This window comes from Arachis stenosperma, chromosome 10, assembly GCF_014773155.1.
Source record: "Arachis stenosperma cultivar V10309 chromosome 10, arast.V10309.gnm1.PFL2, whole genome shotgun sequence".
NCBI classification, from domain to species: Eukaryota; Viridiplantae; Streptophyta; class Magnoliopsida; order Fabales; family Fabaceae; genus Arachis; species Arachis stenosperma.
Window position 1 is genome coordinate 128,232,670 of NC_080386.1, and position 14,138 is coordinate 128,246,807.

Sequence of the window (14,138 nt, forward strand, 5' to 3'; positions counted from 1 at the left end):
TTCTTCCATTTTTTTTGTTTGAGGTAAAAATAGAAGGAAGGAAATGGGAGGAAAAAAATTGAAAGAAAAATAGCTATTTTCTTTTATTTGGTTGAATGGAAAAGTTAAAGAGAAATAATGAATAGTATAAAAAATAGGTGAGACCCACTGAAAATATTTTTTCTCCAATAATAGATAAAAAATGAAAGAAAAATATATTTAGTATCAATATTTCAATATTACCCTCTATTTTTTAATATATTTTAAAATATCTAAGAATAAAATTGTCTTTTTATAACATTATATACTATTTCCTTCTTTCTCATTTTCCTTTCATCCAAACAAAATTTCACTCAATTTCTTTTCTTTCTCTTCTTTTCTTTCTATTTCTTTCCTTTCTATTTCTTTCCTTTTGACCAAACAAAGCCTAAGTGTTTTTCAGTTCTTTAACTTAATGAAACAGGTCTATCCAATTACTATTCAAACACACTATCCTAATTATTTTTCTAATAAAAACTCTGGATTTAAGGATGAGCAGAACATTACTATAGAAAACTCATAGATATGATAAGCTCATAAGTAATCTTTTGATTGCTCGGGTGCTTGGTAGATCTACAAGGCGAAAGACGGAGCAAGGGAATGAAGAGATCTGAACTTGGGGCGTGAGTTGTTGGAGTGGTGCATTTCGGCCGATGCGTCGGCGTGTCAATGGGTGTGGCCACCAGCAAGGACACTCCGATGCTAAAGTCAAGGTCTGTATAAAAAGGCGGCTAATTAATGTTAGAAAGGTGATGTACCATTCGGAGGGGTAGATCCCTCCCCATTTATACTATGTACTCGGGTGGACCCCTGATAATCAAGTCCATCCTTCTGAAAACTTCTGCTAACTGTCCAGGTTCCTTGTGAAATGGGAGGTGACGTGCGAGTCACCTCTTGTATTGGGTCAGTAGTTCGTAACCGGACCCGACTTTTTAGTGGACTAGACCGAAATAGTAATAACTAGTTCTATAGATGAATTTTTATTTTCATTTTCATTTGATCTCACATATGTTTTGTTGTTTTATAGTTAGATTCATTTGTACTATTTGGTAACATTTTTTTCTTTTTTTTATTTGAAAAGTTCACTTCGTGGCTGTGTTCCCAATCTCAATCACAGGCAAAGCAGCAAAATGCGTGAATAAGAAGGAAAATAGATCCTCTCCATTTTTTTTCCATTAGAAAGAATAAAGTGTGATCTCTTACCTTTAATTCTGTAAGTGAAACTAAAAATTAATAAGAGAGAGAACAATGAATAGTGAGATCAAACACTGGATACTATCCAGTTTTTTTTCCACTGGAGAGAGGATCCACTCCCAAATAAGAAGTGCCCGCTCCAAAGAAAAGATTTTTTTGTTGAATTGTGTTAATATAGAAGGGACATTTTGGTTGACTATAATTTTCACTAACCTTAAAATAATCAATATTAAGAGATATACAAATTAAATTTTTGAAAAAAATTTTGGCTACTTAATAAAAAAAATTTGCAATTGATTTTTTTCTTACGAATTATTTTATGTTTTATGAATGAATTTCTCTTCATTTTGTTTGTATAAAAATAATTTTCTTTTCTATATAGATAAAAAAGATGATTTTCTTTTGCTGGATGCTGGTAAATTTATAATGGCGTAACATGCAGCGCAGTGTCAAATTCAATCGATTATGTAACACTGTCAAATTCAATCGACTGAATTTTGAAAAAAATTCATATTAGCGTGCAAAATTCAATTCATTGATAAAAAAAAATTTATATTGTATTGCATAATTCAATCGATTATGTAACACTTCTAATAGATTGAATTTTGAAAAAAACTCATATTATCGTACAAAATTCAATCGATTGTATTACTTCCAATAGATCGAATTTTAGAAAAACTCATATTGTGGTACGAAATTCACTCGATTGATTGTTCCAATCGTTTGAATTTTTTTGGTGTCTCCAATCGTTTGAATTACCAACAAATATGAATTTCTTAACTTTTATGGATGTAACAGACCAGGGATAAAAAAACTCATTGATTGACATTGTCAAAATATTTATGGAGGTCATGATTAATGAAAGATTTATTTCATTATTATTTTTGTTTCTAATTGTTAATGAACATGATAGATGAATAATGAAATAATAATTTATAAAATAGAAGGTAAATTTTATAATTAAATAATATATAAAAAATTAATTTATAATTAAAATTAAATAAAGATTATTTGGCCATTATTAAAAAATTTTAAAAATATATTTTATTATTAGAAGTTAGAACTATTTAATAATCCAAAATTTATGTGACCACGAATCTTTGCCAACTTTCCTATGTAGAAAAATATATGAACGTTTTCGCAAATAATTTCATATAGAATTTTGTTATAAAAAAAACAATTTAAGTTTTTTTAATAGATTTTATAAAGCTTACATGAGATTAATCATTTAACAAATATTTTTTTTTCACTTTTCTGTTACTTAGATTATTTTTTATTAATAAACATATAAACTCAATTGTAATTAATTAGTCAATTTAGTATATCTTATAAATTAATTTTGCTTGTTAGTTATTTAATATATGGTTATAATTAATTTTGTAATAAGAGTATATAAGATTAATCACCTAACAAACACTTTTTTAGGTTTTTATTTTAAAATTATTCAAAAAATGAAAAGAGCCCACTTTCTCCCTTTCTCAACTTTTGTTCTTCTTCTCCATCTTTTAATTCATCAAATCATCAATATCACATTTTTAATAATCAAAGATTTGAGATTTTATTGAATTTTAAATACAAGACAAATTTTAAAGTTAATTTATACTGCTCTTAACTATTTAATCAATTATTTGCATATAATATATATTAAAGTATAAACTAAATATTAAAAAATATAAAATAATATATATTATATATAAATATATAATAATTAATTTAATTATTATTTTTTATATACACATATTATTTTTTTATAATAATATAAGATTAATTATAAATAAATAATAATATAAGATTAATTATAAACTTAACTTTAGAAGCAAACATCAATTCAAATAGACAAATAAAATGTTATGTATGTACACACATAAAATTAATTATTATATATTTGTGTATAAATAAATATACTATTTGACTAATTTTTAATATATATTTTATATAAATAATTAATTTAATAATTTTTTTTTGTATAGTTGCTATCAAATGCCACGAGTAGACCTGTCCCACAATTTATGAAGATGAAGTCAAATATAGTTTCTTTCTACACTCCAACAAGACAAATTAAAATATTGCTGCATTTTATTCATGAGAAACAATATTTGTATTTTTTTATATTTTTATGATATAAAAATTAATTTTTATATTTTTCACTCTTTATCAACTATTTTTAATGCTAAAAATAAAAGTACAAAAACAATAATAAGAATGATCTTGTACATTACATTACGCTTTATATATTATTAGTGTGTTAATATGCACTAATATACTTATTAATTCAACTTTTTTTTTTTTATAAATATGAATAAGAATAACAATTTTAGGATTAGATAAAATAGTAATGATGTTATATTATCATAAAAGTTTATGAGTTTAATTATTTAAATTAACAAAATATTCCTTTATTTAAACAATATATAATTATTAATTAATTAATTAAAGATATTTAAATGTATAATAAAAGATATTTTTTTTTTAAAAAAGTTGTATATCAATTTTCCCCCAATTCAATCTTCATTGTATCTATGGTATAGATTATTCAAACGCTGACTTTATATAGCAGCTAGTATTGAGCTATACACATATGAAAACTATGCAAGTCCACGCTACCACTTAAAAGTTGCAATGAAAGCCATATTTTGTGTCATCAATTATGCTAGATTAATAGTAAAATTAATTATTAAAAATAAATTAAAATATACATACATTTATATAAAAATATATAATAATTAATTTTAGTGATTAATTTTAATATATAAAGAATATTTGTGTTATCTCATTAATTGTTTAATGCTTTAGTGCTCTACGTTCGTCTAACTTTCGGTGAATTTAGTGGCACTGGATGGTAATTGAGAGAAAATAAAAAATAATTTTTTTAATTTTATAATATTAAAAAATAGTGATATACAATTTTAATGTATCTTATTTAAATTTAAAATTTATAATTTAATTATTATTTTATTTTTTATAAGTAAACTATTATATTTAAAATAAAAAAATTATGATACAAAGTTCATATAAATAAAATTAAAACATATTACCATTCACCACTCCAACCACTCATACATATATAAGTAATGACATTATAATATAAAACCTGATAAAGATTTTAAGTCAATTATTTTTCTATTAATTATCACTTTCGCTGGTTTTTTTTCATCAACAGAATAATATAAAATAAACAATAAGAATAAAAGTTTCAAGTAATTCTTAATTTTAATACTTTTATTTAAAAAAATCATTAATAAATTATTTTCTTATAAAATATATTTTTAGAAGAGTACTAGAAGGCCAGCAGATTTTGTAATTTGTAGCTATCAATAGTATTTTTAATAATGTAAGATTTTATCTAATAATAAAAAATTACTCATTTATTTTTTGTTGACTAAGTACTGGTCAAATTTTGATAAAAATGCTAACTCCCTAAACTTTCTCATATTTTTATTTCACTATTTGATTTCGTCTCAATATTTTTATAAGTTTTGTATTACATTATCAATTGTCAAATATTTAAAACATACGCATAAGTTTTTATATATTACTTTTCTTGATTTAAAAAATTTTAGAATAAATAATCATTTGTATTCATAAAAGATGAAAACGCTGATACATGCATCTACATTAAATCAAAACCAAACTTGTATCCACGTAAAATGTTCTTTATGTGACAAAAGAATTTTATCTTTAAAGGATTAGAATGCCATATAGGATACTTTTGTCACACAGAAGATATCTTATGTAATTACAAATTTAATTTCAATCTAGTATAAATACATATGTAAATATTTTTATCTTTTATAGATACAAATGGTTATTTATTCAAAAATCTTATAAACATAAATACACAAAAAAAATCTTACCAACATAAATATTAAATTTCAATCTTTCTATATGTTACATGACATTACTTTATCTAATAAAAAAATATTTTTTTATTTATTTTATCAATTATTAAAATAAACTGAAGAGTAGTGATGGGCTAAATCTTTGGTTTATAAATATTAAATCTTTGGTTCACCAAGATTCGAACTCTTGACCTTTCGGATCTAAAACTCTAATACCATGTCTTGAAACTACTCATCCCAAAAGTATAAAATGATAAAATAATGTAACACTAATAATCATATCTCTAATACTTTCTAAACATTTATTGTATGCTTAAGTCATTGGCTCCCTATACTTTCTCTAAACTGAATCCACCAAAACATCACAAGGTGAAGAAATGATGTAAAATGAAATCGAATTTAATAAAATAACTTGTTGTGATTAGATTATTGTCACCCCTTTTACAATGGCAGTTTCTTATTTTTATATTCGTTTTATTATTTATTTTTACAATCAGTTAAATATAATTTTGTCAATATATAATTAGTGAAATATATATTGTTATAGATAAAAATTTTAAATTTTGAATTTTTCATAAATGTATTCGATAAAAATGAGAAAATATTTGAAGTTATCCACCTACAAATCCATGTGTAGATGTGGATAAAAACAACGCGAGTAATATGGACATCATAAAAGGATTAATTTCTGACTATGTACATGTTTGTTAGAAAATGAAGGAAGACCTAAAAAGAGAAAATAAATCCAAAAAATATGGTGTGAAACAGTAAAAATTAAAAAGTCAATACATGCGGATATTGCTAAAGAAAAAAAAAAACAAAAAATAAAAAACTCAATCCTAAATTTATTCATCTGATCCAATCCTATCCAAATATCCACCTAACTCACTCATTAAGAAACCAACTAAGCAGTATTTTAACCCTAATTTAACTCTTCTATCAGTTTATGATACATTATATAAAAAAAAATTATTTTTTAAAAATTATTTTATACATTATTTATATATATAAAATATATTTTTTTTGTGTTTTAGAAAAAAAGTATACAAAATTGAAGCCTCTTTTCTATTAAATTAAATTTATTATTAGCTAAGTTGAGAAAAGACACATATCTCCCTTTTTCAGTTTTTCTCCTCCTTCATTCCAACGGAACCACCCAAATAACGGCATATTTTCTGTATTTCTCAATTCCAATTGTCCAATTCAACTGCATTCTCTCCCTCCTCCTCCATTCTCTGAGAATCCGGTGACCTATCCCTTATCCTTAAATAAATAAACAAGTAACCTTAAACACTGTCCTCACTCTTTCACTTTTCCACTGTTTCTTGGTTGGAATATAAAGGAGCAAGGGTGGAGAAAGGGAATGGTGGTGAAGATGATGAGGTGGCGGCCTTGGCCGCCTCTGGTTGCGAGGAAGTATGAGGTTCGGTTGGTGGTTAGGAAGTTAGAGGGCTGCGATCTGCTGCAGTTTGACTCCCAAGAGTCTCCCAGATTGACGGTGGAGATTAGGTGGAAGGGTCCAAAACTCACTCTCGGCTCTCTACGGAGGAGTCCACTCTCCAGAAACTTCACTAGAGAAGCGGATATCCTTGACACTGCGAGAACCTTGGCTCAATGGGACGAGGAGTTTCACACTGTTTGCACGTTCAATGTCAACAAGGACAATGCCTTCCATCCGTGGGAGATCGCTTTCACTCTTTTTAATGTCAGTCTACTCCCTTTTACTTGTGCCTTTGTGGGATTTGTTTAGAGAATGTATCCTGTTATTTGAAATTTGTTTACTCATGGGCCTGTGAATTACCATTTGATTGGTCAAGTTATTTCATTTACTCTGTTTTAATTATTGGAGAACATGTTCTGTCTGGGAATTACGCCACTGATCATTGTTTGTTTTGTGGTTCGTGTCCATTAATTTTAACTCTGATATTGAGTAAGTTGCGGTAGTTTTTAACTTTTTGTGTTGCTAACATCTCTACTGACTTATTGTTTTCCGATGGATTATCGGTGACCTTCATGGCCGAAATTTCGCAACTTTCCTTCCTATCAGAATGTTTATGTTTTAGTTGACTTTTCTTTTTTCTTTTTGAAGAAAATAATAATACTTAGCCAAATTGAAATATATTTTGTCTGCAGTTTTATATGTCAATTGACAAGGGCATCTATCATTGTTACTTGGCTAAACAGAATTTTTCCTTCTCTATTGCAGGGACTGAATCAAGGGCCTAAGAGTAAGGTTCCTGTTCTTGGGACTGCTCTGTTGAATATTGCTGAATTTGCATCTCTAGCTGATCAAAAGGATTTTGATTTAAGCATTCCTCTCACCATTCCTGGGGTTTCTACCGAATCTTCTCCCTCACTTTGTGTATGTCCCCTCTCTTTTGTTTTAAATTTTTAGGAGTCATAGTTATTAACATTAAGGCTTATCAATCCTTGTTTTGAATTCATCGTAGTACCTCTTGCTCTTATGCAGATATCTGTTAGCTTAGTGGAGTTAAGATCGGCACAGGAAAGTGCTGACGTAGTTCAGAGATCTGTAGTTCCCCTTTCATCTCCCTCTGCTCAGTCTGGAGAAACAAACTTGACGGAAAAGGATGAGCTATCTGCAATCAAGGCTGGCCTTAGGAAAGTCAAGATCTTTACAGAGTATGTATCCTCTAGGAAAGAAAAAATAGCAAAAACAGCGTGTAATGAGCTAGAGGGAAGCGAAAGTAGGTGTTCTAGGAGTGAAGATTACCCCATGGATTCTGATTCACTGGATGATTTTGAAGAAGGAGAATCAGACGAGAGGAAGGAAGATTCCAGCTTTAGGAAGTCATTTAGTTATGAAAGTCTGGCATACGCAAATGCTGGAGGATTGTTTTATTCTAACACAAGGGTAAATTGTGAAGATGAAAGTTGTATTTACTACAGCTACAGGAAGTCAGATGATGGGTGTTCACAGATGGAGGATTCAACTATGTGTTCATCTGAGCCTTATTTGTCTCAAATGTCAAAGCGAAGCATATTACCGTGGAGGAAGAGGAAGTTGAGCTTCAGATCTCCCAAAGGTCACAAGGGAGAGCCATTATTAAAGAAGGCCTATGCAGAAGAAGGTGGTGATGACATAGATTTTGATCGTCGGCAACTTAGCTCTGATGAATCCTTTTCACTTCGGGTAAGAATAATCTCACAGTTGTTTCCTTTTGCACCTAGCATGTGCACTATGTTTTACTTGCAAGTTGCAACTCTTTAGTCTCTACAGTAGTTTTCTTCTTTGACAGTTTTAGCTCAGTCCTCATTGTCCTGTTTGGGAATGTAAATGTTTTACGATGAGCCATATGTTCACTAAAGAATTAGTGGCATTAACCTGGGAAGATTTTTTATACTTATTATTTTTTTTTGACTAATATTCAACACTAATGTTTTCACATTGTTTTCCAGTTGTACAAGACTGAGGATGACTCGTGTGCAAATTGCTCATCAGTATCTGAATTTGGTGATGACAACTTTGCTGTAGGGAGTTGGGAGCAGAAAGAAGTACTGAGTCGTGATGGTCACATGAAGCTTGAGACACAGGTCTTCTTTGCTTCAATTGATCAACGGAGTGAACGTGCAGCTGGTGAGAGTGCATGTACAGCTCTTGTTGCTGTAATTGCTGATTGGTTCCAGAACAATCATGATCTTATGCCCATAAAGTCACAGTTTGACAGTCTAATTCGAGAAGGCTCATCAGAATGGAGAAAACTGTGTGACAATGAAACCTATAGGGAGCGGTTCCCTGACAAGCATTTTGATTTGGAAACTGTCATTCAAGCAAAGATACGCCCCCTTTCTGTGGTTCCAGGGAAGTCCTTTATCGGTTTTTTCCATCCTGAAGGGATGGATGAGGAGAGATTTGACTTCCTGCATGGTGCTATGTCTTTTGATAACATTTGGGATGAGATCAGTCGAGTTGGAGAGGAGTGCCCAAGCAATGGGGAACCCCAAGTTTATATTGTTAGCTGGAATGACCATTTTTTCATCTTGAAAGTTGAAGATGATGCTTATTACATCATTGACACATTGGGAGAGAGGCTTTATGAAGGATGTAATCAGGCTTACATCTTAAAATTTGACAGTAATACACTAATATACAAGATGCATGATGCTGCTCCTCACGATTCGAATGAGAAACCAAAAGGTGAGCAGCAAATTGTTGAAGCAGTACAAGTTAATGGTAAAGAGATGGATGATCAGTCATCAAGCGAGTCAGAAAAGGAACTCTTGTGTAGAGGGAAGGAAGCATGCAAAGCCTACATAAAAAACTTCCTGGCTGCAATCCCTATAAGAGAACTGCAAGCTGATCTCAAGAAAGGTCTCTTATCATCAACACCTCTTCATCATAGACTGCAACTTGAGTTTAACTACACCCAACTGGTACAGTCTCACACTGCAACCGAAACATCATTCATGGCTACTCCTGATACCCTTACTTCAATTTCAGCCATTGAAACATTATCAGTGGCTACTACTGAGACCCTCGCTCTTGTGGTTACTGAGACACCTGAGGCTTTTGCTCTTCCAGAAATCCAAGAATATGAGACTCTTACTCTTGCAGTAACAGATGTTACGCAATCTTAACTGTAAATTGCGGTGATTCTAACTCGTGTCACTAGTTTTAAATTTTAACTATTTTTGTTTTTCTGCTTTGAAGTTAGATTTTAGTTTAACAAATTAAGACTGATTCAAGGCTCTTTATGCCACATAAAAATGAATGTGGTGTGCTAGGTTTGTGTCAGCTAATTTTATTTCTTGTGAAGGGTATCTTTGTAAATGATGCTGTGTAGTTTCATAGTTTCATTTTCAAGAGAGCACAAACTTTTGGCAGTTGATAGATAAATATAGTTCTCAGCTAATTTTATAATTGATTTGTTACCTATTTTTTTTTTCAAGTGGAGTGGACAACTCCTAATTTTAGATATTATATCTATACATTACACACCCACACACAGTATATGGGTACATACTATGGATTCTTAAATAACATCTAGTCTTATTTGGGACTTGAATTCGGGTGTAGCTTGCAAGAGGCATATAGATATGCCATCCGCTCCATGGCACAAGTTTATTTGAATTTTGCATATTTATATCATGCCAATTTTCTTTTTCTAGGTGTCATTCACAGTTTTTTTTTTTTTTTGGGTCAAGTGTCATTCGGCATGTGTTTCTATGATAATATGAGGCCCATATTGGTTAATAGTTAGGAAAAACAATTGAGCAGCCCTTGAATATAAGTGTGATCCGTTATTGATGAATATGCTATGATAATAAAGTAGTGGATTTGGATCTTGTATTTGTTTTCCTTTTTAGTTATTATGCTCTTGGCTCAAACCAACTTCTCTAACTACAAATATAAAAAATAACTTTTTTGGTTACTTGCTGGTGGTTCTGGAAGTGGAGGAACAGAAATTTTTTTTCAACCTTTCCAGAGACCAAAGGATGCCCATACTTTCATCCTTGGTTGTGTGAGGGAAATAAACTCACCCATGGTAAAAGTTCAACTTTTAAAACCAATTTGAATAATGAGAGAAATCCATAACATAAAATAAAATAAAAAGTGCAAGTTTCATCCTTAGTTCCAAATCACAATTTTGGCCACAATTTTCTTAGGGTTTCATCCATCCCATGGCAAAATCCTATGGTGGATATCATCATTTTTGGGCCTTAATCTCATCGGGTCATATGGTGGATCTCATTCTTTGGGATCCGTGACGAATAAAAAAAAATGTTTGTAACTAATTAATAAGAGTGTGATATTCAAATTTTATCTTGTCTATGTAACAATTTGTTAACCAATCATAAATCTTTATATAAAACTCAGATTTGTTACAAATTAATTATTGACAGACTGAAAAAACAAAAGAAAAATAGAAATTTACTCTAATTTATATAATAGTGAAAGCATACAGGATTAAATTACGCCGTTTATCTAGCTATATATGGCATCATTGACATGATTAGTTAGACGAGCTTTAGTTGGTTAGCACATCGACTATCACCTTTTACAACCACACTTGTTTCTTTTTGGTAAACGAGCAACTTCCAAGGGACATCATGAGGTATTCTTTCCTTTCCTTTCCTTTTCCTTTATTTCATTACTACAGTATTACTCCTTCATGTATTATATATTTGTATGATAGATAATTAGATATATAAATGAAGACGTAGTCTACTAATAAAAAAATCTACATGGCTTAGTTTGATGTGTCCACCACACACATAATAACCTTTTTTAATTTTCACACACAAATTAAAGTAGATGTTGCTGCTTTCCTAATTTCATTATTATCTTCCAAGAAGAAAAAAGCCATGTGCATGTCCCTGTGATCTCCCTAATTATACCCCACCCATCCGATATTGCTTCTTTCCTTTTCAATCTACATCATGCTTCATATGCTTCTTCATGCATGACGGAATTAATTAGCCAGCTTTATTACGAAATTCTGCCTCAAAAATTAAGCCATATGATTATCAATCTTTCATTCCTCACTAATAAACTTAATTAGCTTAACCTCAACATTAGGCACGCTAGCTTATGATTTTTTATTAGCACATCATTATTATGATGATACATGAGATTGAAAAAGACCAAACATGCAAGACATACAAATTAATTAAGCTAATAATTAATTAAGCAACATGATGCAGAAGTAGTACTACTTAATTTTGAGTCAGATACTAATAATTAAAAATGTATTAGGAGGTGCAAATGGTGCATTTGACAAGACCATTCTCGTTGCACTCTGGACACCTAACAAAGAAGAAGTCATGATCGTCATGAGCGTGAATAGTGCGGAGTTTGCGGCTTCCACTGCACAAAGAGCAAATAGAGAACCTGAAATTGTTGCAACCAAGACAAGGGCAGTGATCATGATCGGTAGTGATAGTGGGAGCACCTTCTAGAAGGTTCCTAAGGCAGCCGAGCTCATGCAAGGCAAGAACCTCATCAGCGCCGCCAATGCAGGTTCCCTTGATGAAGAGCTTGGGAGGGATGGTGACTTTGCCGCCAAATAGGTTCCACAACTCATCCCTGTAGTCCATGTGAAGGGACACATCCCTCTCATCAAACTTCACTCGGAGGCTTCTCAGAAGGAACCTGATTCTGTTGCAGTCTTGAAATGTTTTCCTTATCCCTCTCATGCTCGTCGTGTACAGAATGATCCAATGCTTTCCTCCTTCTTCTTCTTCTTTCTCCAGATCCATGCCTTTGTGATTGAGTTGAAGGACCTTCATTGCTGTCATCAGACTATAAGAATTAAGAAATTAAAGTTGCGTCCATCTTTTAGCTTCCAAATCAACGTCCTTATATAAAGTGATGAATGGGAAAGTTCAAAACCTCTGCCATCTTCGTTTCTTTGCTGCATGCTGTGGGGACAACCCTTCTAGTACCAATAACAGAAAAACTAAAATCAACAATTTTAATTTACCAAAACACTTAATGGTTTATTCTTTTGACCAATACTTTTAAATATTAGGTTTAATTACTCTGTTAGTTCTTATACTTTCGCAAAATTTTTAATTAGGTTCTTATACTTTTTTTTTCTTTTAATTGGATCCCTACACCAATTTTTTTTAATTAAGTTTGTATATTTTTTTTTCTTTTTATTTGAGTCTCTGCACCAATTTTTTTTAGTTAAGTCCCTATACAATTAAACCAATTACTATTAAGATGGACCTAATTAAAAAAAAATTAATACAGTAACCCAATTAAAAAAAATTATATAAGAACCTAATTAAAAATTTTGTAAAATTATAAGAGCAACAAAGTAATTAAACCTAAATATTATTGATAAAAATAATAAATTGTGCATATCAGTATTTATACCAAAAAAAAAAGAAAGTAATTATTCTGTGATGGATGAACCCATAAGGAGTGATTTTTTATTGAAATATTTGTGTGTATGAAATGTTTTGGACTTTTATGGTTGGCTCCACTCGTAAATCTTTTATGATGGATTAAGAGTGGACTGACCCATTACCTACCATTAGGTGCCTCAATCATGGATGTGGAATAATAATAATAATAATAATAATAATAATAATAATAATAATATGGAAGGATAATTGTCAACTGGAAGCAAATAAAGTGGCTAAATTTCATCCATCCCCTTTATTATGATGCCAGCCTTAATCTCTGTTTGGCACATGGTTGATGGTCGAGGCTGGTTCAGTTGGTTAACACTACTCCAATGTTGCTAAGGGGGTGCCCTTACTTGGACCACACCAAAGGAGACAAAGTGTGCCAATACCCATCATTATTATTAGACACCATTCGTGTACGTAAATATTCAATTTGCTACGTATAACTCTCTTCCGAGCAACGAACACAACAAAACCACTACACAAATTATACAATTTTTTTAAAATTAAACACTTAAATTGATCTCTAGAGAATTTTAAATCCAATATTTTGATCTCTAACAAATTTTTACCATTTAAAAGTCCTAAAAAGTTATTCTTATTAAAAAAATTGCCTTTTCGTTGCTTTTAAACAAATTTTTAATATGCATATTATACAAATAAATTCCTAAGGAATTTTATTACAAGACAATTGATTCCATTTAAAATAACAAATAGAACAATCTATTCAATAGAAATCATTTTTAAGAATATTTTGAGAATAAAAATTTATTAAAAACTAAACTATCAAATCTGATATTTTATTGAGGATGAATTTAGATGTTTTTCCTTGTATCATTCATTCGTTCTTGCCATTTTATCCATTTAAAAGAGTTGATGTACTATTATTATTAGGAAAGAAAAAGTATAGATAAATAATTTTTAATAAGTTAATTTTAAATAATTATTAATTTTATATTTTAAAAAATAAAATTTAAATTATCAATAATTAATAATAATTAATTAATATGAAGTCTAATTTAAAAATACTTGTTCGCTTGTTATTGGCTAAATCCTTGTTGATTATCTAGCCAGCTTCCTATTACTATTAGTGATATTTTTTCTTGCAATGCAAAGTGACTACATACATATTTTTTAAGGTAGCTACTCCCATGAAAATGCCAAAAACATCTTTTCATGATGATCTTTGTTTAAAAAGTGTAATTTATT

General features: G+C 30.1%; 2 protein-coding genes across 2 annotated transcripts; one reads left to right on the forward strand and one right to left on the reverse strand.

Moving 5' to 3' along the window:
* Positions 1 to 6,202: 6,202 nt before the first annotated feature.
* On the forward strand, positions 6,203 to 9,959 carry LOC130954519 (uncharacterized). The gene is made up of 4 exons (XM_057881271.1): positions 6,203 to 6,756; positions 7,258 to 7,413; positions 7,522 to 8,205; positions 8,472 to 9,959. Exons 1-4 carry the CDS (start codon positions 6,415 to 6,417, stop codon positions 9,648 to 9,650), a joined length of 2,361 nt encoding a protein of 786 aa, XP_057737254.1. The 5' UTR covers positions 6,203 to 6,414; the 3' UTR covers positions 9,651 to 9,959.
* Positions 9,960 to 11,765: 1,806 nt separating this feature from the next.
* On the reverse strand, positions 11,766 to 12,311 carry LOC130957699 (uncharacterized protein At3g28850-like). Its single transcript, XM_057884543.1, has one exon. The coding sequence runs from the start codon at positions 12,309 to 12,311 to the stop codon at positions 11,766 to 11,768; it is 546 nt and encodes a 181-aa protein (XP_057740526.1).
* Between the last annotated feature and the right edge of the window lie 1,827 nt (positions 12,312 to 14,138).

Coding starts and splice junctions, on each gene's coding strand:
- LOC130954519 (XM_057881271.1), top strand. CDS start 6,415: ATGGTGGTGAAGATGATGAGGTGGCGGCCTTGGCCGCCTCTGGTTGCG. Junction 6,757..7,257: donor TCGCTTTCACTCTTTTTAAT/GTCAGTCTACTC, acceptor TCTCTATTGCAG/GGACTGAATCAAGGGCCTAA. Junction 7,414..7,521: donor AATCTTCTCCCTCACTTTGT/GTATGTCCCCTC, acceptor GCTCTTATGCAG/ATATCTGTTAGCTTAGTGGA.
- LOC130957699 (XM_057884543.1), bottom strand. CDS start 12,311: ATGACAGCAATGAAGGTCCTTCAACTCAATCACAAAGGCATGGATCTG.